The sequence below is a fragment of the Emydura macquarii genome, unplaced genomic scaffold (assembly GCF_026122565.2).
Source record: "Emydura macquarii macquarii isolate MOO-44397 ecotype Brisbane River unplaced genomic scaffold, CSIRO-AGI_Emac_v2 contig_1348, whole genome shotgun sequence".
NCBI classification, from domain to species: Eukaryota; Metazoa; Chordata; order Testudines; family Chelidae; genus Emydura; species Emydura macquarii.
The window spans coordinates 5756405-5780632 of record NW_027131485.1 but is presented as its reverse complement, the minus strand read 5'-3'; the positions used below and the strand labels follow the sequence as shown (position 1 = coordinate 5780632).

Below are 24228 nucleotides of genomic sequence, written 5' to 3'. Positions count from 1 at the left end.
CTTTAAAAGGATGTAAAGCAGTACAACCTTGGTTATTTGAATCTCATTTATCTGAAATGACCTCTTATCCAAAATAGTTTTGTCCCCCAGCATCTGGTGTTTACAGAGATAATTTGATCAAAAACCTTAATTAACCAAACTTTTTAAAAATCACCCATTTGGATAATAGAGATTGACCAGATCTTGATATACAGAACATTAAACAGCAATGCCAGTAGTGGCTTGTTGTGTAGCAGTTCGTAATCCAATCCAATGCCAAACAACTCTCAAATTGGATTACGAACAGGAGGCTGCCAAACAACTCTCAAACACCACATTCTATAAGCCACTACTGTCCGATCCCACTGAGGAATACCAAAAGAAACTAAAACATCTACTTAATAAAATCCCTAAAGAAACACAGGAACAAATCTACACAGACACACCCCCTGAGCCCTGACCAGGGTTATTCTATCTACTACCCAAGATCCACAAACCTGGGAATCCAGGACGCCCTATCATCTCAGGCATTGGCACTCTCACAGCAGGACTGTCAGGCTGTATAGACTCTCTCCTCAAGCCCCATGCCACCAGCACTCCTAGCTATCTTCGTGATACCACTGACTTCCTGAGAAAACTACAATCCATCGGTGATCTCCCAGAAAATACCATCCTAGCCACTATGGATGTAGAAGCTCTCTACACCAACATTCCCCACAAAGATGGACTTCAAGCCATCAAGAACATTTTCCCTGATGATGATATGTCACACCTGACAACTGAATTTTCTGACTTTGTCCTGACCCACAACTACTTCAGATTTGGAGCCAATCTATACCTCCCAAGTCACTGGCACAGTTATGGGCACCTGCATGGCCCCACAGTATGCCAACATTTTTATGGCTGACCTAGAACAACGCTTCCTCAAAACTCATCCCCAAACACCTCTTCTTTACCTACGCTACACTGATGACATTTTCATCATCTGGACCCACAGGAAAGAGTCTCTCGAAGAATTTCACCGGGATTTAAATAATTTCCATCCCACTATCAGCCTCAGCCTGGACCAGTCCACACAAGAAATCCACTTCCTGGACACTACAATAAAAATAAAAGATGGTCACATTAATACCACCCTATACCAAAAACCAACTGACCGCAATATGTATCTTCATGCCTCTAGCTTTCTAGCCTGGACATATTACACGATCCATTCTAGCCTGGACATATTACACGATCCATTGTCTACAGCCAAGCCTTAAGATACAACCGGATTTGCTCCGATCCCTCAGACAGAGACAAACACCTACAGGATCTCTATGGAACATTCTTAAAATTACAATACCCACCTGGAGAAGTGAAGAAACAAACTGACAAAGCCAGACGGATACCCAGAAGTCACCTACTACAGGACAGACCCAACAAAGAAAACAACAGAACACCACTGGTCATCTCCTACAGTCCCCAGTTAAAATCTCTCCAACACATCATTAAAGATCTACAACCTATCCTAGGAGATGATCCGTCTCTTGCTCAGGCAGTGGGCGACGGACCCTTCCTGGCTTACAGACAGCCCCCCAACCTGAAGCAAATACTCACCAGCAACCATACACCCTACAAGAAGGCCAATCCAGGAACCTATCCCTGCAACAAACCCCGTTGCCAACTCTGCCCATACATCGACTCTAGTGACAGCATCACTGATCCTAACCACATCAATCACACCCTAAGGGGCTCATTCACCTGCACATCCACTAATGTTATATATGCCATCATGTGCCAGCAATACCCCTCTGCCATGTACATTGGCCAAACTGGACTATCACTTTGCAAAAGGATAAATGGACACAAATCAGACATAAAAAATAATAACATCCATAAACCAGTCGGAGAACACTTCAATCTCCCAGGACACTTGGTCTCTGACCTCAAAGTTGCTATACTTCTACAAAAAAACTTCAAAAACAGACTCCAAAGAGAAACTGCTGAGTTAGAAATTATCTGCAAACTTGACACATTCAAACTGGGTTTAAACAGGGATTTGGAATGGCTATCTCATTACAAGAAGTAATTTGCTCTGATCACCCATTCTCACCTCCTACTCAATAGTTGTCATTAGGCCTCAAGTACCCGGCTTTCATCCACCTACCCCATTGCTGTCTATGTCTTTGGATATGTATATGTTGCCTCCTGTATATGTTGCCAATATTTGCTATATTATTTCTACCAACTGCATCTGAGGAAGTGGGCTGAAGCCCATGAAAGCTTATGCCTGCTGAAATTAAATTTGTTAGTCTTTAAAGTGCTACAGAACTCCCATTGTTTTTGCTGTATACAGACTAACAGGGCTACCCCTCTGGAACTACCTGCCCTAACACGCTTACAATCTCAATAGAAAAGACAGGAAATATTGTAACATATATATAGTCTGAATATATACATTTTGTAGGTGGGGAGAACGAAGGCATAAAGTAATTTACCCCAGGTCACACAGTGAGTCTGTGGCAGAGCTAAGAATTGAACCAGGTTTCCTCAGTCCCAATCCAGTGCCTTACCCACAAGAGTATAATTCTTCCCAAACTTAATGTGAATATAGAAAATAGAACACATTATAGATGCTGACATTTGACGCTAAAATATAATTGTCTATTAGGATGCTGATGTTGGCATTGTCAGTTCTAACAAAATTACATCTTTCTTGCCAGGTTTAACCTGCTGAGATTTGCAGAAGATATAGACACTTGGCAGGAATGCCTTGTAGAGGCTACAGATGAAACATGTCATGATGCTGTACAATGGGTGTCAAAATTCCAAGCTCATGGTAATACATGCATTCTTAAGGCTTTGCAGGTTAGTTAAGTGTATATCACATTATGTCAAAGTGATATGATAATAAAAACATTGCTCTACATAACTGACGCTACTGCTGGAAAATAATTTAGTTAAGTGCTATTTCTGCACAAATCGCTTGAAAATGTGTATGTTGAACAGTTCTGGAATCAAGCCACAACATTTGGATCCAGCCCTCAGCCCAAAGTTTAGAGGCATTTAGAAACATCATTAGTATTGGATTCAGCAAAAATATAAAATGTTTCATTTCTTAATGTACACAAACTTTTAGCTCGTGAAACACCTGCCAAGTCATAATACCCTGATTGAGTGCCAACAAGTCCAGCTGAAGTCAATGGGGGACCTACAAGCCCAGTTGAAGTCAGCAGCTTTCAAAATCAGGACCAATAAGTCCGCTTACCTAATCTAATTCACTGAGACACTCTCTGAAGATTCTTTCCCTGGGTTTATTGTCTTATGTTACAAACATTCTATCAATTTAGAAAAAAGTCATATCCTTTCTAAACAGTAACTAAGATTCTTTCACATCCAGTATAGTCATTTTCTATTTCACTAATTTTGATATGATTTGTATGTAGTTACCTAAGTATAACATGATTTAAACAGCATTTTCCCTTCTTTATTGTAATATTTTCTAAGTTTCTCCAGTACCTCGATGTTTAAACTCATTTTCTGCTTTTTCAGAAAGCTTTCTGTTTTCAAGATGTAGAGGCACTGTATGTTCTGACTGATGGAAAACCAGACACCAGCTGCAGTCTTATTCTAAAAGAAGTTGAAAAGATTAGAAAGAAACAAACTATTAAAATCCACACCATTTCTTTTAACTGTTCAGACAGGTATATATTACTTTGCAGAAGGGTATGAAATTCATTAAAATTACTAGTTTAGGTATTATTGTAATTCTCTGAATGGTAACACAAGATCATGAGTACCAACTTCAGGGCAGACTGTTGAAAACCAGGACACAAACCCCTAATTGGTTATGAATTCTAAACTTAGATTTCACCAATCAACTACAAAACACCTCAGGCACTTTAGCAGCCTTAAATGGAGTCACAGACAGTCCCCTTGCATATTCTGGTCTATCTTGTCACCCAGGTAAGTATATCTCTGTGATGGATGGTCTTTTACTCTAAAGAGCATAGTAATATTCAGGTTACTCCTGATCCCAAAGGACTAGTCACTTACCCAGGTCAATTGCACTTTAGATCTCACACCAAAGACAGTGCTTGTAACCAATCCTATGTTAAACTATATGAAGATTTATTAGATAGGGAAAGAAAATTGGAGAGTTATTTATAAAGTTAAAGCAAGCAAACAGACAAAGGATTTAGTTACAGTCTTAGGTTTCAAAAGGTAATAAAGGCTTCTATAATCAGCAAGCTCTATTTGTCCTTTAGGGCTAACCTAGGCTAAGCAGCTAAGGATCTGTTGCTTATGCCTAGAAACACCTGGCACCCCCAGAGTCCAAGCAGCATAGAGATATCTAGTTCCTTTTCTTTGGGGTTTTTATCCCCCTCCTGCTGTGTGCTCTGAGTTGCAAACTCAGCTGCTGGGAAGAGAGCAGAACAACAATATGAATCTTTAATCTTTTTGTTGATGATTCTTCAATCCAGATTTGGGGAATTTCCAATTGTAAGTGCCACCCGTAGCCTGTCTGGTATTAATTAGTCTCCTCTTTCAGAAGGGCATAACAATTTCTGTAGAAGAGCATCTTACCATACTACAGGTATGTCTACACTTAAAACACTACAGTGGCACAGTTGTGTTGCTGTGATGCTTTCGCCATAGACGTTACCTATGCTGATGGGAGGGATTCTCCCATCAGTGTCAGTAATACACCTCTCCAAGACATGGTAGCTAGGTTGATGGAAGAATTCTTCCATTGACCTTGTGCTGTCTATTCTGGGAGTGAGCCGATTTAATTTTCTAATGTAGACCAGACTATAATTAGTGTCTGTCTTTTGTCATAGACACAGAGGCTCACAGTGTAACATCTCATATTACATTACAATATGGAACACCGATATTACAAGCAAGATTAATGCATACAGCAACTCAAGCATTCAGCAGAGTCCAAACACTAAACTCTCTTAGAATTCTAATGCCTATTTTATCAACATTAACCCGCAAGTGAGCCAGAGAGATTCCAGTTATGTATCTGTTAGTGTCCAGTTGAGGCATGGGGACCATGGCATGAGCTGGCACCTTGCCTGCCAGCATCACAGTCATGTTTGGTGTGCCTTGTTTTCCTGAAACTCTGGATGTGAAAAACTCTATTGTGATGATTTAAAACATATCTTGATTTACAGATTCAGATAGTAGGTTGAGCCTCTAATTATGGCTTTTTAAAAACAAGCCTTGTGTTATAAACAGAGCAGGTCTCTTAATGAGTAATTCATACTATTAATAAATGACACAAATGTCATGTTTAGTATCACTTTTCTGATAATCCTAATTTACACTGAAAGTCAATCTCAGTGTCTTCCTTTTGGCGTAACTGTAGACTTTAGGGGGCAGCTCCTCAATTTGTGTAAATTGTGATAGCTCCATTGACTTCCATGGGAGTTATGACAATTTACAGTAGTGGAGGATCTGGCTGTATGGATAGAGGTCTATGAAATGACTTATAATTGCAATAAAATTAGTTACTTATCATACCTGTGATTTTTTTCTTCAGTATGTAAAGCCATCAGATTTCTCCCTAGAAGTCTGGGTTCCATGCTTATTGCTATGCTGTCTCCGTAACAGTTGGTTAAATGTAACCAGCCTTTGGAGTCTAGATCACTAAGTATTGTTATGTAATCTATAATCACACACACTCCCCATAGCTGGAAAAGACTCTAGAAATGATGTAGATATTTGTATCATATTCCCCAAACTGCATGCTTAGAAATACAAGAGTCCCTGATGGTAAGGCTCTATTAATGCTGAAGAGCAATCATTACAGGTAATTTATTGCTTCATTGTCAACAGAAGAGCTAATGAATTTCTGAAGAAGCTGGCCTCTCAGACAGGAGGACGCTACCATCGCTGCATTGGAGATGTGGACGGACAGTTAACAGCACACAGAATGTTGACAGAAGGGTTTGATGATGAGGACGTATGTTCAATAGTTATTTGGATTGTGTATCTTTACGCAATGTATATTTTCCCTCCATATTTAAATTACCTTCTAAAAAAATACAATAAGACTCTCAAGGGATCTCGCACTGAGATGTTTGGGATCCAAGAACAAAAATGTAATGTCTGACTACACCTGTTGCCCAGCCACACTGAGGTGGTGACTGAAGCCTTGGAAGGAGTCTAAGGTGCAGAAGAATTTGAAAATGAGAGCAAACCAAAACCCTGGATCTGAACACCCCTGAGATTTATCAAAATTCAGCTGTCCTGCTCACTACCACCTATTTATGTTTTATCCATCTATCATCATGTCTTGTCTTTAGGTTATAAAATATTTGGGGCAGGGACTCTCATTAACTATGTATTTGTATGGTGCTTAGCATACTGGGGCTCCAACCTGATTGAGGCATCCACGCACTATTGCAATAGAAATGTTTAATAAAAATAAAGATCAGACCCATCTCAAGTAGAATGTGGAGTTAAACACTCTATTCTAGCCCTTCATAAATAGAAGATCATGTCTGGTTCTGGTGAGTGTGGTGAAGTTCAGAAGTTTGGGTTCAATTATTTACATTTGTTTGCTCCCCTCAGATTTGTAAGCAATTGCTGTACATTGTAGCAACAACATTTTAATTTTATTTTTAAGGACCCAGTCTTTCCTTTCTTCGAAGGAGATGATTTAAAGAAACTTGCTCAAGAAGTAGCAAAAGCCAGAAGCTTTTTAATACAAGCGAAATCCTTTAGGTGTGTATCTATCCATGATCCTTCAGTGAATACTGGTTTTTTTTTCATAAAGGGACCAAAGAAGGATGTTACATGGCTAAAGAATGGGTACTAGTTTCTGCTTCTTACAAAAGAATCATTTTATCTCCCCTATATTTCTCTTCTCCACTCATGGCATTATTTTAAAGTGTGGGTAAGGGACATCCATGCAGACTGCCTCCTCTAGAGTTTCTGTTCAGGTTGTTATATCACAACCATCACCAGTATCTGAGCACCAGAAGTGCATTGAGCTATGTAACTAATATCTCTGTCATCCGTGGGTGTCTCTCTCTCTTTAACTAAGTGAAAAATTGTGAGGTTGATCCTTTCCTTGTTCAGCTCTATCATCTTCCCATGGTAGTACTTGGTTCCTATCTTCTTCAAAGAGAAAAGTGACTCTAACTGAAGTGAGCTTCCTCCTCTTTCACTCTCCAGAATCTGAAGTATCAGTCCTACTCTTCTCTGCCCACACCTGCACCTGCTCCCTTTATCCTATCCTCTTCTGACTTCTGTGAACCTCCACCATCTTCTGCATAGAATCTCTTTCTTGCAACTTCTCTTTCAGCATTTCCTGTGGCTGCTCAAACTTCCTCCCTTCCACCCTCTCTCAAGGTCCCACAGGGTTCAGTCCTGGCCCCTCACCACTTTTCTCTCTCCACTTTTGTTCTAGGACAGCCTAATCTATCCTCATGGTTTAAGTTACCATCATTTGCCAGTGATTCCCAGGCAATTTTTCTTGCCACTCCTTCCTCTTCCCATTTTGGATGTCCTGCCACCATCACAAGCTCTTATCACAGAAAGATTTGGCACATATGGAGAAGGGCATTACTCATACATAAATGATTTAAAAAATTAAATCCAACAAGCTTGCATAATCTTACAACAACCTTGTAGTGCTCTGAAAAATATAATCTTAAAAGACTCTGTTCTTGCACCCTTAAGTCCAGAACAAACCAATTTCATTCAACAAGTACAATTGAAATACAAGTACAATTGATCCTTATGTCCCTACAATGTCATCCTGATGTCACACAGGGCCAAGGCTAATTGGAAAGACACAGTAGTAAGTAGATAGTACATACCTTCCTTTAGGAAAAAATGCTGTAATAATTTTATGTCCCTTATTTTTCCTTTTAAATAGGTTGCTATTAGAAAAATGGAATTTAGACCAGAAGGACAAATTTTTAAAAAAAAAAAAATCCTCAGGTAAGTAGTCAGTACACAAAAAAAGTAATTGATTGTATATCTTTATAAAGATGTTATTTCAAATTAGAAAGCAGTATTTTCCAACTCTGGAGAGAGTCATTGCTGAAAGTAAATAACTATTCATTCCAGTTGTTTTAGTGTTTTGCTCTATAGTAGGAGGCCACGGAAAATGTTGTGACATTCTGGAGATAGTGATGTGGCGGGTGTGGTCAGGACCGGTTTGGCCAAAATTGGGTGCACATTAAACAGATTATAACTGGTTTTACTTCGAGTGATTGATCATATCCATTCCAATATAGGTGAGTGCACGCCACCATGCAGTGGTTCCCGGAACTTTTTTCCCCTTAGCAGACCCCTTGGGTGGGCTTTGGTGCCCCCTGGATTACCGCACTCATGCCGCGGTATATGAGGCACTGCCGACCCTGCGGGCCCTCAGTCCCTTCTTTCTGCCGATTCCGACAGTGGGGTCGGAGGGTGGGTGTGGAATGGATATGAGCAACACATCTCGAAGAACAACAGTTACTGATAAGTAACCCTGTTTTTCGCAACCCATTATTTAACTTGCTTTGGTGCCAAAAACAAAACAAAAAAAAAATCAAATATTGTAATTTAGCCAATGCTTGCTGTTCCCTAAAATAAATATGTTATGCTGTATATAAAAGCTTAAATTGCAAGCTACGCAATAAAACTCCACCATAAATCCATTTGGATTGCTTGGCCTTCCACTGCAGCTGCTTCACAGAGCGTTAGGGTCTCCCTCTGCTGTTTAAAGCGTAAGTCGTAATTAAAAATAAGTGTACCTAATTGGTGTAGGCATGTTTTTATTCCTCACCTGGTATCCAGAATCCGCAGGCAGCTGTAATTAGCTGTGCCTGGCATAACATGCTCAGCTAGCTTAACAGCAGCACCTAATAATAATGCACAAGGAAGTTCAGAAGTTGTAATGTGTTTTGGCAGAATGAAAAGTGCTATACAGATGTGTGTTTTTATTAATGAAGGGCTCCATGCTTCAGAAAGAATGAATAACAAAGCTCTTCTGGAGCCGTAGTGCCCAATGCTATGTTTTCTTGTTAGAAAAATAATTTACAAGTGATTCTAGTACATGTCTCTTGGTAAAATGTGACTATCAGGTTATAAAAACTTTGAATAGTAAAGCACAGTGTATATGATTATCATCAGCATCCGGGTATAGCAGGGCTCAGACGATAAATGGATTCCAAGATAAAAAAAAATAAGAGCACTGTTTACCAAACTTTTAAACAAGGATGTACTATTCAAGCATGTGTTAACTTAGCTGCTTAAATGCAACTCTTGCCAGCTTCATTTAATATACTATTATTAATGGACATGCACTGAATAATGAAGCCCTTCATTTGATTTGATTGGGACTACTCAGATGTTGAAAATCATGTGCAATGTACTTAAGCTGTGCATATTGTGACAGGGCCGGACCTGACGGCTATAGGATGGTGTTCCTATTTGCAAACTGGGAACCGCCCACTTCTTAAGGCCCTCCCACAGCCTAAGGGGAGGAGTCACCAGACCCAGAATGCAACTGAATGTTTGGGACAACAAATGAAAAAACAGGAAGGGGCGTGGGTAAACAAAGGAAACTGGAAGGGGACACCAAGCAGAGAGCCCCAGACAGCGTTATCAGCCCCAGGCTTAACAAATCCCTGTTCCCTGGGTAATACAGCCAGGGTTACTCCAGGTCAATTGGGTCACCTGAAGCCAATTAAGGAGCTTGCCACAGCTGGTAAAAGTCTCTGTTTCAGGCAGACAGGGGCAGCTGAGAGGGAGTTGGGTGAAGGAGTGGAGCAGAGCTGCTACAAGGCTTGGAGCTAGTGCTATTGCTGCCTCTGCATCAAGCCACAGGAGTTAGGGAGAAGCCTGTCCAGGCACAGGGGATGCAGGCCCTAAAGGCCTGAGGAGGACCAGCACCGCTCAAACAACTGGACAGAGAGACTCAAGTGAGGGAGGGGGAAACCTGCCTACCCGATTCCAGGAAGTGGACCACAAGCAGGGGGTCATGGACAAGGACCCAGGAAAGGTAGCAGTTCATGAACTAAGCCATTTTAGGCTACTCCTTGCAGGGTTCCTGGGTCAGGGCCTGAGGTAGAGGGCGGGACTGGGCCCCCACCCTACTCCCACCCAGCCACACCACCGGCGTAGCCAAATGGAGCGCAGACCCATGGGGCCGAATAGACCTCCCCCGCCACAATATGTTTAGGTGCTTTGCTAGGTCAGAGCTGTGACAGAGGTAAAAATTTTCTGCCCATTGGAGCCTACAGCCGAGGCAGTAAATCAGGCCCAGCACGCACATACAGTTTAGCATTGGAATATTATAAGTTTGGATAATAAGGGTTTTGAAAAATGAAGCAAATTTTCAATGTAATTAACAGATAAAAAAGGATACAACTGTTTCTCCTAACTGAGGTTCAGAAAATGTGTTACACTGTATTATTGTAGTAAGAATTGCTTCAATTAATTGGCATTGTATGTTGAGCCTCTTGTTTGTTTTTGTTTTTTACAGTTATTTTAACAGACTCCAGAAGTTATCCTTGATAGGTAAAAGAGATGGACTATAATCATAAAAAGAATATTATTCCCAACATCTTTATATAATGATGTCAAGAAAACTGTTAGCACAGAAAAAAAAAATAAAGCCTAGCGTTGAAGAGAATGCATTTGCTAAAAAGATTTTGCAAATAACCATTTTCACTTCTTGTTCTAAATTCTCTCTCTGCTGCCATCACAAGTACTAATGAAAGATGATTCTAGAAATCAACAGACACACAAGCAAGCAATACCCTTTCATGCTGATCAAATCCAGCTGAATTTGCTGTGGGTCCAATTGGACTCTCAACTAAAAACAAAGGAGAGACTACCTCTGACTTCGGTGGTAGTTTGTTCAGGCTTCTTCAGTGACAGTGTTTCAGTTCCAGAGAGACTGAACATGTGTTCACAGGAGTCTTGTGAGGATATGCAATTCAAACTAACTGCACAGTTCTGAGAGATGCATGGTTTTCATGCACTTCCAGCTAGTGAACCTGGGCACCAAGGATGAAATCCTGGCCCCACTCAAGTCAATGGGAGCTTTGCCATCGCCTTCAGTGGAGCCAAGATTTCAGCCCAAAAATTTAATTGAGGTAATATTAAGTAGAAATGGGCCAGAGCTGTAAAGTTCAAATACTGATCTGAATTTTCCCAAAGTCCAGGTGTATATAGATCCCAAGGTATTGTTTGGGCCCACCTCAAATACTAACTGTAAATGTATACATCTGGGAACAAAGAGTGTAGGCCATAATTACAGGATGGGGAACTCTGTCCTTGGAAGCAGTGACTGCTCATCAATTTGAGGGTTGTGGTGGATAGTCAGCTGAACGTGAGCGTTCAGTGTGATTCTGTGGTCAAAAGAGCAAATGTGATCCTAGGATGATGCATAAACGGGAATCTCCAGTAGGAGTAGAGAATTTATTTTACCTCTCTATCGGGCATTTGTGTGACTGCTGCTGGAATACTGCATCCAGTTCTGGTGTCCACAATTCATGAAGGATGTTGATAAATTGGAGAGGGTTCAGAGAAGAACCATGAGAATGAATAAAGAATTAGAAGACATGTCTTATAGTGATAGACTCAAGGAGCTCAATCTATTTAGCTTAACAAAGAGAAGGTAGGAGGTGACTTGATTATAGTCTATTAGTACCTACATGAGGAACAAATATTTAATATGGGCTCTTCTGTCTAGCAGAGAAATGTATAATATGATCCGATACCTGGAAGTTGAAGCTAGACAAATTCAGACTGAAAGTAAGGTGTACTTTTTTTAACAGTAACTAATCATTGGAACAATTTACCAAGGTTCATGGTGAATTCTCCTTCACTGACAAATTTTAAATCAAGATTGAATGTTTTTCTAAAATATCTGCTCTAGGAATTATTTTGGAGAAGTTCTATGGCCTTTGTTTTACAGGAAGTCAGACTAGATCATCACAATGGTGCCTTCTGGCCTTAGAATCTATGAACTTCACTTTTTTGCTAGCAAAGGACTATGGAAAGGAGACCAAGTTTTTTGATCAGTACCCATTGAAAGAAGTTAGGAGGTGTACAATGTAACAGGTGGGACACTCTTGCCTCCCCCAACTCTTTACTCCTCTCTCCCAGAAAACTAATGGGAAATCTTAGAATACACAGAACAAATGAACAGAACAGTTTCCCACTGTCCATGTGCAAAAAACTTCGGTGTGATGCCTCTTCTGCCATAAAATAAAAAGTGTTAATATTTTTATAATGAGATGTGTTAATGCTCACATAACAGGTACTACAATTTTAATCTGTTTAAGTTTTTGCAATAGACAAGACTAAGCAACCCTTCCTATTGATAATATAAAAATTGGTCCATGTCCATTTGAAGTAAACAGAACCGTATGTATACTTTTTCTTACATTGCCACACAGTCTGACATTGAATCAGTCACTGCCCCCACAATCACTCTGTTCCAGATTCCAAGCTTCCTTTAAAGTCCATTTGGTTATACAGAGCCTTGCAAATATGACCCAAGATAAAATGGTACAGTATTGTCTTCCTGAGTCTGCAGGCAGTCTGAAACAATAACTCTGAGAAGTGTGAACTTGTCCCTGTTCAGCTCACTGAGATTTGAACTCTGATACCTAATGACAGGTGACAATATTGACATTTATTTCATGGCTTATTATTTTATTATAAACCTACCAGGAGCTAGAAGTACGAGTTGTCCCCTGTGTAACTGGCAGAATGTCCACCTTCTCTCTGATTCAAATGCACTTACTGCATTTTCAACATAAAATTCTGTGACTCACCATTCAACCTGGTTCCTGATTGTAGAGGGCTGAAAACTACTGCTGGCCAGCTATGGGCAGCTCCTTCATTTTCAGTGAGCTGCCATTGGTCATCTCTAACTCCCCAATTGTTAGATGACAGATCATAAAAAGGAGGCATCTTTCTGAGTATCATTTCCTGTGATTTCACTGGTACTGTATGTACATAATCTCTAAAGAACTTTGGGATGAGAGGTGCTATGTAAAAATGTGTATAATTGTTATCAATGAATAGGACTAGCTATATGTTAAAATGACAGACTTTTAAATGTTAGATATGACAATTGAAAAATTGGAAGCATTGATGTTTTTGTAATAATAAATGGTGAACTGGGAACACCACAGTGGGGAGTGGGTTTTATTGGTTTTGTTTTTCTTGGGGGTGAAGGGTGGTTGGCCATTTCTTTTTTTTCTTAGATCTGGCTATTGCCAGATTCCTTCTTCACTGGTTTTAAAACATTAAGATTTAAATTATGTGCTAGATTTGGACATCCTTACTAAGAGAGAGAATGAAAACTTCCTTTGCAAATGGTCCTATTGAAATCAGTGAGACTACTCTCAAAGTAAGATATTACACAATGTGAATAAGGGTGTTCAAATCTGAGTCTACATGACATTGCAAATCCAGACTCCATCATGTTGTGTTAGATAGTGACTGACAAATTCCTGCTCTTATTTAAAGATTTAGAATCATATTATCTCCCTTTTTAAATGACAGTGTCCTGGGTGTTTTTTCAGGAAGACACTTCTTGTATGTTTTTTGTAAGTTTGACTCATTCAAAATGTTCCCTTTGAGTGACAACTCTGTCTGTTTAAGAGTAATCTTTACAATTTCTCTGTAAAATTATGATTAATTGTTCATATAATACTACATTAAAGCTACTTGTAACCTGGCTCAATACTCCTCTATGGACACCAATCTGTTGTGAGTAGACTCAGTTGCTGGGTCCTGTTGCTTCAAAGCCAACTGGCAGAATCTAGTCACTGTTTCTAGCTCTTCATCCTTAGGTCATAATTCCAGGCTCAGATCTCGTCTGTCTGAACCTTTCCTTAGGACATAGAATGCCACAGTCTAACCACCCAAGACCAGGAAACCAGTGCTTCAGATCCCACTCCACCCCCCAAAAAAGCCTACATATGCTTTCCCAGAGCTGTATGGGTGCTCTGGACTTCTAGTTTCACCCCTGAGGACAATGTGACAGAAAGCAAGGAACTCAGGCTTACCCAAGGACAACAGAACTTCTCTCTTAAAAGCACTCCAGAGTTATAAATGTTGATGCACCTCATCTGCTCTCAGCCCTTTTTTGAGTATAAGGGTTGTCAGCATTCCACGCTGGGCAAAGTCCTTCCTGTCCTGTCCTCTCTTCCGCAAGTCCTTGTTGCATGGTGTTGCTGGGCAATGGTCTTTCTTTTTGCCATGTGCTTAACTGGAAAACCCCAGCCTCCTACACCAGACATGCTTGCATATTCTCTCTCTCACTCATATCCACTCATCCATCAGAGTGAACCAGCAGTTCTGAGTTATCAGATTTGTCTCTGTTACCATCCTGATGGCTTCTTTGTGGACTGGCAGTCCTTCAATGAGATGTCAAGTACCTTCCCTGGGCAGGGCTGCTATCTGGAATGCAATTCAAAAGGCTTGCCTTTGGCAAATTTAGCACTGTGTTTGACGTAAAACAAAGGGAGTTCACATTTTGATGCAAACATATTCCACTCTGTCACCTTGCTTACTTGTCATATCAGCACTGTGTTACAAGCTACAGCCGTGACTCTAAGAAATGCCTCTTTTAAAAGGGAAATCAAAACACTATCTGGGCTACTCCTGAGGGGTGGGTAGTGAAGTGCTACACAGAATGCTTTGCCCTATCTTGGCATTCTGCCCAGCCAGATATGTATCTTGTGACACCTTGTAATACAATGGGGACAGTATAAATTACCTGAGCATGTTTGAGGAACATCAGTACACCCTCAAGGAAGCCTGCTATCCTGTTACTCCAACATCTAGAAGAGAAAATCTTTCTCTCCCTCCAACTTGGAAAGAAGGAGCCAAGATAATCAAACTTTATAGTAACATCCAAGATCTTGCTAAGGGAATTCCTGTTATCACCATATTTTAAAATGTTTGATCATAAACATGTCTGAGGTATTTTATAGTTTGTCATTTTCAATGCAGTGACAAAGCTAAGGATTCAGGCAGAGTACTTGGCCCAAGATGGATCTAGCCACAAGTGCATTTATGCCCATTTAAGTAGAAGTCTTGGATGAATCATCCCAAAATAAAAATAACCCCTACAAATCCACATGTGCAGGGGGGGAATGAGATAATAGGTACTGGAAGCAAATCTGCTGTGAGTGAATGTTGTATCAGTTTTATTTTACTAGTTTTATTCTACAGGACCAAAATTTCAGTGAGCACCTTCTGAAACTCTGAAGCCAATGGACTTATTGGTACTTAACTGATTTTTTGAAAGAGACTAATTGTCCTCCTTGTGAGAGTGAAGGCAAGATCCTTGAGGAGATCTCCAGTTTGTTCTAACCTGGTCTTAAATGTAGAGGTTTATAAAATTATCATAAGAGGGCAGAGACTGTCCTGGATTTGTAAAGCACAATGCATCTTTATGGAGCTTTATGAATAAATAAATTAGGACAAACTCATATTTGAAGCCCTTTTTGCAGATGATTGTGCTCTACTTAGTCATTGTGATTGTGACCTGCAGCTTATTCTTGACAGGCTCTCAGAGGCAATTGAACAGTTTGGCCTCACCATTGGCTTGGAAAAAACTGAAGTCCTTTTCCAATGAGCCCATCAACCACTATCACTGAGCCAAGCAGTACCATTAATGATACAATACTAAAGAACATTAATCACTTTACATATCTTGTCTGTACCATCTCAAATGACAGTTCTCTGGATCAAGAAATACCAAACAGAATATGAAAGGCACACCAGCCTTTCAGGAGACTTTGCCAAAAGATACTCAACCAGCATACCATCAAACTAGCAACAAAACTGATGATACACTATGCAGCAGTGATAGGTGTGAAGCATGGACAGTTTATATCAAACAACTTGCTCACCCAGGCCAACCACGCTCCTTGCCTGCCCCCAGTGCCATCCATGAATCAACAGTCCTGTTCAATAGATATGTTTTCCAAGTTGCTGTAACATGGGGCTCCATCCCCTTCCTCTGATGCCCTAGGAACCTCTTAGACTCTGTCCAGTAAGTGGCAACTTTGTATGGATTTATTTATATTCCCATCACCAACACCATCCAGTGCATTTCTGCCATTAGCCTTTCCTACAGCACCAGAGATCTCCCTTCCTTGAGATTGAACATGGTGGGTTCAAGCTAGCCCAGGTTCTCTCCCTTCCTGTGTCTGTCTTATATCCCTCAGCTGATGAACTAATTGGTACATCAACCCTCCCAGCCTGATCAGCTAATTAGCTTGCATATCCCCCATCAGCCTTCTCCAGGGGAACTAACTTGTGCCTATGTTATCAGAGTTACCTGTTAGCTTTCAGCACTCTGTCACAGTTCTATTAAAAGCAGGGGCAAGCCCTTGGATATGCTGTTTGGTTTGTTTTTGTTAAATTTAACTAGGAGAATATGAAAATGTTTTTCCAAAAAGATTTTGTGGTGAGCTGGGGGCAAGTTTTAAGCATCTAGATTTTTATTCCAAGACCTTATGTCATAGTTGTGTGCTAGAAAACCTCTGAATGTTTTCAAATCAGTTCTGTGGTCCTCATGAGGTTAGGAACTAAGGACACCATTGTGCTGTGTGCTGTACAAACACAGAACAAAAAGACAGTCCCTGCCCCACGGGTCTTACAGTCTAAATAACTGTCCTGTACATCATACGAACAGCCCGTATTCAATGTTGAATCATTTAAATTCATGCAAAACAGATCTGAAATGCACTCCTCTGATTTGATTCCCAGCTGTTAAAGCTATGTTCATTCCCTGTTTGATGCCACCAATTCGCAAAGGTTTCATCTATTGCATCATCGTTTCTCATCCTTCAGAAATCTGATACACACTGACTCTTGTTCACCTAAAACGTATTAGTGGATCTATAGACAAGCATTTTTAAATTCAACTTTTTATACATATTGGAGACTACTGCACCCTCAGACATTGCAATTGCCTCTCTGAATTTTTATACAGGATGGGTGTTAATATAGATTGGTCAAAGATTTTTAGCATGCAAATTGTAAGATTTGTAAAGCCTTCAAGCCGTGGACTCAAAAAGAAAGATATCCGGCTGACGGCTATTTTGATGGAGGCGGCGCTCCGCCCAGATTCTGAACCGGTGCATTCCCCTGCAGCACTGAACGTCTCCTTGGTGTGGAGTGCTCCACTGGCACCGGAGTCGACCCGACGACGCCAGTCTCTGGTGCCCAAGAAAAGAAGACGCCAGGGCACCAAGCACCAGGGCTCCCCCGCACTGCCTGCGTGGCCGGGGTCGAGCCAGGAGATGCACCAGCTACGGTCCGTTGAACCTGCTCTGGCACCTGCATCTCCATGCAGGGAGCCTCCCCCAACTCCTGGGGGTGGGGGAGCGCCCCTGCAAGGACCGTCGACACCGGAGACGTTCCACGCGGCATGGACCCTACTGTCCATGCCTACGCCTCCGTTCTCCCCTCGGCTGAGGGGACCGGTGTCCTGGGGTAAACCCGTGCTGGGTGCCTCAGGTGGATGGTCGAGACCCCCGTTAGGGGCGAAGTCTCCCACCAGACGGCCAGAGAGGGTAGAGCGTGGCAGCTCCCCTCGCAGCTCCGACTATGAGTTGTTGAGCCCCTCCTCCTCGCGGCACCGAGGATGGTCCACGGCACCGGAGGCTTCATACTTGAGGCGGCGGCGCGCCAAGTCTGCCTCGCGCAGTGCGCGCAGCTCCCGCTCCCGCACCCCGACACTGAGCCCTTCACCACCATGGCACCGGTCCCGATCTCCGACGCGGAGCCCGGCGCGGAGTCTGGCACTGAAGGACCTGGCACTGAAAGACCCGGCCACCTTGACACGTCGCCAATCGCGGTCCTCGGAGTCGGGCTCAGCACTGAGGCGGCATGGATGGCACCGTTCCTGGTCCCTGAAGGGCAAGCGGCACCGGAAGTTTTCGGCGCCAAGACGGAGGTCCTCGTTGGAGTCATCGAGAGGCCGGTCCCCGGCAAAGAGGAGCAAAAGCCGGAGGCATCGTCGGCACCGCTCCAGTGGCTCCGAGTCCTGCAAGGACAAGTCCTGCCACGATGCTCCGCAGCCAGTACTGATGCCGGCACCAGGATGGACACAAGGGCCCTGGCAGTGACCTTACTGGGTCCCATGGGGGGCACAGATGGGGCAGGGAACTATATCTGTCCCATCTTCAGTGGCACAGCTGCTGCCCCCCCCCACCAAGCCAACAGGCTAAGGGCCATTCCTCGAAGGAGGAATCGGACCCTGAAGAGGGATCCTCCGCGGGGCCCCTTCCACAATCCTCCTCCTCTTCCCCTGATGAGGCGGCCGCCAGAGACCACAGGGTACCCCTCCCAGACTTCAGGGCTCCCCAGGAGCTCCTTAAAAGAGTGGCCAGTAACTTGAACATTGAACTTAAGGAGCTCTCTGAGGAGGAGGACCCCCTCTTTGGGGTTGTCGGGTCAGCAGGACCATCAAGGGTGGCCCTACCTGTCCACGATAGGATCCTTAAACTGGCCAAGGCCCTATGACAAACCCCCCCCCTCGGTTGCCCCTACTTCTAAAGGCACTGAGAAAAAATACTATGTTCCAGCAGAGGGGTTTGAGTTTTTGTATAACCACCCAGTCCCGGGGACCCTGGTGGTTGATGCGGCCAACCAGAGGGACAGACAAGGTGGCCTGGGCACCATGCCTAAGAACAAGGACAACGAAAAACTTGACTTGTTCGGCCGTAAAGTTTATTCCACCGGGGTCCTACAACTTAGAATTGCAAATCACCAAGCCCTCCTAGGGCGGTATAATCTGAACCTCTGGAACTTTATGAGGCGGTTCGCAGAGGGGTTTCCCCAGGACCAGGCGACGGACTTTGCCACAGTTCTGGAGGAAGGCGTCATGGTGGCAGGGGCAGCGTTGCAAACCGCCAGTGATACTGCGGACACCGCCAGCAGAGCCATGGCCTCTACAATAGCCATGTGGCGGTGTTCATGGCTGCAGTCATCTGGGCTGTCCCAGGAGGTGCAGCAATCTATTCAGGACCTGCCCTTCAATGGGGCAGGCCTATTCTCGGAAAAAACGGACAAGAAGCTGCACTCTCTAAAGGACTCGTGAGCTACGCTCCGGTCCTTGGGACTTTACACCCCCAAGGCCTCAAGGCGTCAGTCTTGGCCACAGCCCCAACGCCAGGCCCAACCACCCCTTAGGCCGTCACCCAGACCCCGTAGGGGCTGAGACAGGAGCAGGGGGTTCAGATGACGCGACCGCTCTGGCTTGTCTGCAGCCTTACAGCAAGAGCCCTCTAAGGGGCCTAACAACAAGAAACAGTTTTGATGGTGCGCCCCAGGGTGGCACCAGTACCTCTCTCCCGGATCAACTCTTCCCGTTTGCGGAAAGGCTAAGACCATACTACGCCAAGTGGCAGAATATCACCTCAGACCATTGGGTTCTCGGCATAGTTCTCAGGGGATATGCCCTTCAGTTCACGGCTTTCCCGCCAGACTCCCACCCCACCCCGTCCCTCTTCAGGTACCTCTCTCACGAGCAACTCCTTTTGCAGGAGGTGAATGCCCTCCTCCTCCTCGGGGCGGTGGAAGCGGCTCCTCCGCAAGAAATAGGGATAGGGATTCTACTCCAGGTATTTTCTCATCCCCAAAGCAAAAGGGAGCCTGAGACACGTATTAGATCTATGCCGACTGAACAAGTTTATCAGGTGTCTCAGGTTTCGCGTGGTCTCCCTAGCTTCCATTATCCCTGCTCTGGATCCAGGAGATTGGTATGCTGCCCTCGACCTGAAGGATGCGTATTTTCACATTTCCATCCTTCCCAGCCACAGGCGCTTCCTCAGGTTTATGGTAGCTGGCTGCCATTACCAATTCTTGGCCCTGCCATTTGGCCTCTCATCCACCTCCAGGGTCTTCACGAAGTGCATGGTGGTGGTGGCAGCCCACTTGCACCGCAGAGGGGTGCGGCTCTTCCCCTACCTGGATGACTGGCTGATCAGGGGCAAGTCCAGGGCCCACGTTCGGAACAGCCTATCCCTCACCTGCGCGACATGCACCAGACTGGGGCTGCTCATAAATTAACAGAAGTCCACTCTTACCCCGGTGCAGTGCATAGACTTCATTGGGGCCACCTAGACGCTACCCAGGCCAGAGCCTTCCTCCCACAGCCTTGGTTTGAGGCGATGGCCACGATAATCGCCCAATTACACAGGTGCCCCATGACGACAGCCAGGCACTGCCTGCAGCTGTTGGGACATATGGCAGCCTGCACGTATATGGTGAGGCCTCAAACTCAGGCCTCTCCAGGCATGGTTAGCCTTGGTGTATGCACCGGTCAGGCACCCCTTGAACAGGGTGGTCACAGTTCCCCCAAGGGTCCTGGCCTCCCTGAACTGGTGGAGGACTCCCAGGGAAGTGTTGGGAGGGGTTCCTTTCCAGGATCTGGCCCCATCAGTCACCCTGATCACAGACGCTTCAGATGTGGGGTGGGGGGCCCACATCAGCACCAACCTGAGCGCTCGGGCTCTAGTCGGAAGAGGAGAAGAGCCTCCACATCAACATACGGGAGCTCAGGGCAGTTCGGTTGGCCTGCAAGGTGTTCCTCAGATTCCTGAGGGGCAGGATGGTTCAGGTCCTCACAGACAATACAGCGGCCATGTTCTGTATGAACAGGCAGAGGGGAGCATGCTCCTCGGCCCTTTGCCAGGAGGCCATTCGACTTTGGGACTTTGCAGTGAGGCACGACTTTCATTTATCTGCCTCTCACCTCCTGGGGGTCAGGAACGATGAGGCGGACTGCCTCAGCAGGTTGTTTCTACCCTCCACAACCAGTCACTACACCCAGAGGTGGTAACTTTTATCTTCCGCAAGTAGGTGTTCCCCAACTGGACCTGTTTGCATCATCTTGGAACAGGACGTGCCCGAGGTTCTGCTCGCTCTGGGGTCACGAGCCGGGCTCCATCTCCGATGCGTTCCTCATAGACTAGACAGGGACCCTCATGTATGTGTTTCCCCCTTTCCGCTCCTGACCAAGGTCCTCTTGAAAATCAAGAAGGACAGAACGGACATGATACTGATCACCCTAGCCTGGCTAAGACAGCATTGGTTCAATATGCTGCTGGACCTGTCTATCGCCCCGCCTGTGGAGCTCCCGAGGCGTTACGACCTGCTCTCCCAGGACCAGGGTTGCCTGGTGCACCCAGACCTGGACTCCATCCACCTGACGACCTGGAGACTCTGTGGCTGACGGAGGGAGAGAGAGCCTGATCTACTGAAAAGCTTTATTTTGATTTTTTTTTTCCATAAAAGAAATTGTGTAAAAATTTGCTGTGGAATGTTTCAATTTCAAGGAATCAGCATTTTCCAGTGGAAAAGCATTCCATCTGAAAATTTTCAACCAGCTCTAGTTGTTTGTGTTCTTATCCACCCACCTACCCCTTGCCTCCAAAAAATGAAAAGAATTATTTGATGGCTTCATCTATTAGACATATTTCGCAATGATTTAATTTTAATAAACTGGGTGTGTGGGCGTGTTAAAACAAACAAGTTTTAAATAATATGAGTGAGTATGACAGAGCTGTCATAAAAAAGTTGTCGAAAAGATCATGGAATATTTATGGACAACAATCTCAAATATGATTCATGTCCATTGTTTTGAAATAGTTAGTTTAAATTATTATGTACAGCTTCAGAGTCATAAAATCACTTTATATTTAATCCAATTTCTCTCAATTGTGGTTTGTATAATAAAGTAAATATGAATGAATAATACCTTTTAAAATCTTTCTTCAAACAAAAAGAAAAAATGTTGTCTCTAGCTATAAGACTACTATGGGAAGCTATGTCTACACTTAAAACACTACAACAGCTAGCTGTACTGCTGTAGCGCGTTAGTGTAGACACTTGCTACAGCAGTGGGAGGGGTTCTCCCTGAGATAAGATAAGATTCAACCCCCTTCTGTCTTTCTTCCTCTTTGCCCCATCCTCTCAATGCTCTTTTCACTCACCTGCCGAGGGTGGATGAGGGAAGAAGTATTGGGTCCACAGCCCCTGCTCCGCCACTGAGTCTGAGACATGTTAGAGATTTGCACATCATGTTTTGGACCTTAAATTTGGCCTAATTTTCAAAAATGCATAGCACTTTCAGTTGCCATTGTCTTAGGGACCTGAAGAGGCTCAGCAGTTTTGAAAATCAAGTCAGATTTTTTTAAGAGTTTTGGGTATGTATTTTTGCAAATCTTGACCATGGGCAAAATGTAACTGATCTAGGTAAAGATACTTAGTTGCCTGAGGAACAGAAAAAATGTGGAAAATAATGCCTACAAGCAACTTCTTGAACAGAAATACAAAGAAAGATAGATCATCCTTACTGAGCTAACCATTATATTCTGAAGTTAATTCCAGCATGCTCATTAAGACACTTCGGCCCCATTGAGACACTTCAGTCAGCCCCATTGCAGGCTGACTCACTCACTGAAGTGGAAAAGGCCTTGTTCCTTAATTGCCAGGTACCTAGAATTAGTTCAGGATGACTTGGATGTCCCAAATCTGTGACAGACAGCTAAGCCACCTTACCTGGCAGATGCAACAACTGTGTCACTTAAAAGACAAATAACCTTTCCTAATTTTATCTGTACACCACCCTCAGAGGAAAGGATGACAAATCAGAGCATGCCTCTCACTTGAGGCATCCCACCTGCATGAATTCCACAGCCTTTTCTAAAAACTTTCTCATTACGGTGAATATGAGAAAAATCCTGAACAAATTTTATAAGCTAAAAAACTCATTGCTTGCTACGTGGAATGGCCTATCTCTCACTTTATAAATGTACTGGAGTTTACAAATAGCATAAATGGGTTTTCATTTCTTTTTAATCAACATATAAACCTAGTTTTTATTTTTAGTTCAAAAGACCAAAATGAATAAATATTGTGCTAAGATATACTGAACTGGGTGTCATTTTAAGATCTTGTCCACTGTTGGCTATTAAAGTTCTTGGATACAGAACTCCTGGGTTGGATACAGAACTCCTGGGTTAAAGACTCATTAAGTGATCTTGGGCACGTTGCTTAAGTCAAAATTACCCAAATATCGTTGCCTAAATATAGGTATTAAATCTATATTTAAGCTAAGTACTTACTGAAGGGCATAACTTGCCTAATTTTAGGCCTACATTTTTTAAGAGAAATTAAAGCCAAATTTTCAGTTTAACTTTTTGGAAAATTGGTCTCGTATCACTTACCTCAAAAGGATGGTTTGATACTTAATTAATATCTGAAAATTCTCTTTAAAATCCTCGAAAAAAAGATCTCATATAATCACTTAACGTAAAAGCATGTAGTCTTAGTTTAAGAATTTCACTTTTTCCCCACATGCCATGCACCAGTTTGCTGCTGGACTTCATTGATACTATGTGCACAGAGGCCCCAGTCCGACAAACACTTAAGCACATGCATTAATTTAATCAATGAGACAACATGCGTGCTTAAATTTAAGCACCTTTCTAAATATTTGTAGTATTAGGGTCTGAGATTGGAAAAGTCAAGATAAAAATGTTAAGGCATTTACAGCAACAAATGCTGATCTATCAAGATCTGAAGACATATTTTTTAAACTAGCTATTGCCAACTCCAAGAGTTTTTCATTCATTCTTCACTGTATATTAACTACATACAAAATTGTGCTGCAAATCTAGGTTCCCAGGGAAAATACTTCAGCTGGTCTGTGTGTGCTAGATTAGATTAAACCAAAAAAGGATCATTCAGTTGGGAGGGAGATCTATTCATTTAAGGATTCATTTTAGAGAACTTGCTCTCACATTTTTAAACAACAGACTTTCCTGTGTGTTTTTCAAAGAGTCATTTAAAATTCCCTATATTTTATTTTTCATAATTCTGCCTCATTCAAAATGCCCTATGTGAGAAATAGTTTTGCATGCACAGAATGATCTTGTACAATTTATACATAGACTTATATATAATAAATGTTCTTCTTCAAGTGCTTGCTCATGTCCATTCCACTATAGGTGTGTGCATGCCTCCATGCACGGTTTCTGGAACTTTTTTCCCCTTAGCAGATCCCGTAGGGCCGGCTCCTGCACCCCCTGAAGCCCCGCGCACATTCCACAGAATATTAGGCGCTGCTGGCCCTATGCCCCCTCAGTTTCTTCTTTCCGCCCATGATGGTTGCTGAAGCTAGCTTTGATCTCAGCAAGTACTATTCCCCTTCTTTGAACTTGTTTGTTATTCTAAGTAGTTTAGTTAGTTAAGTGTTGTTAAAAAGAG

General features: G+C 43.1%; 1 protein-coding gene across 4 annotated transcripts in view; it reads left to right on the top strand.

Annotated features, from left to right (window-relative positions):
• Positions 1-13118, top strand: part of VWA3A (von Willebrand factor A domain containing 3A) — a 52317-nt gene extending 39199 nt beyond the window's left edge. The window contains exons 28-33 of one of the 4 annotated variants that reach the window (XM_067550967.1): positions 2685-2829; positions 3514-3665; positions 5806-5932; positions 6599-6696; positions 7856-7920; positions 10454-13118. In XM_067550967.1, the coding sequence (XP_067407068.1) occupies positions 2685-2829; positions 3514-3665; positions 5806-5932; positions 6599-6696; positions 7856-7920; positions 10454-10485 (619 nt within the window). In that variant the 3' untranslated portion in view covers positions 10486-13118. Of the gene's footprint in view, positions 1-2684; positions 2830-3513; positions 3666-5805; positions 5933-6598; positions 6697-7855; positions 7921-10453 lie in introns of those variants that run through there. The other 3 variants (XM_067550968.1, XM_067550969.1, XR_010920339.1) reach the window with 3 other exon arrangements.
• The last annotated feature ends 11110 nt before the right edge of the window (positions 13119-24228 follow it).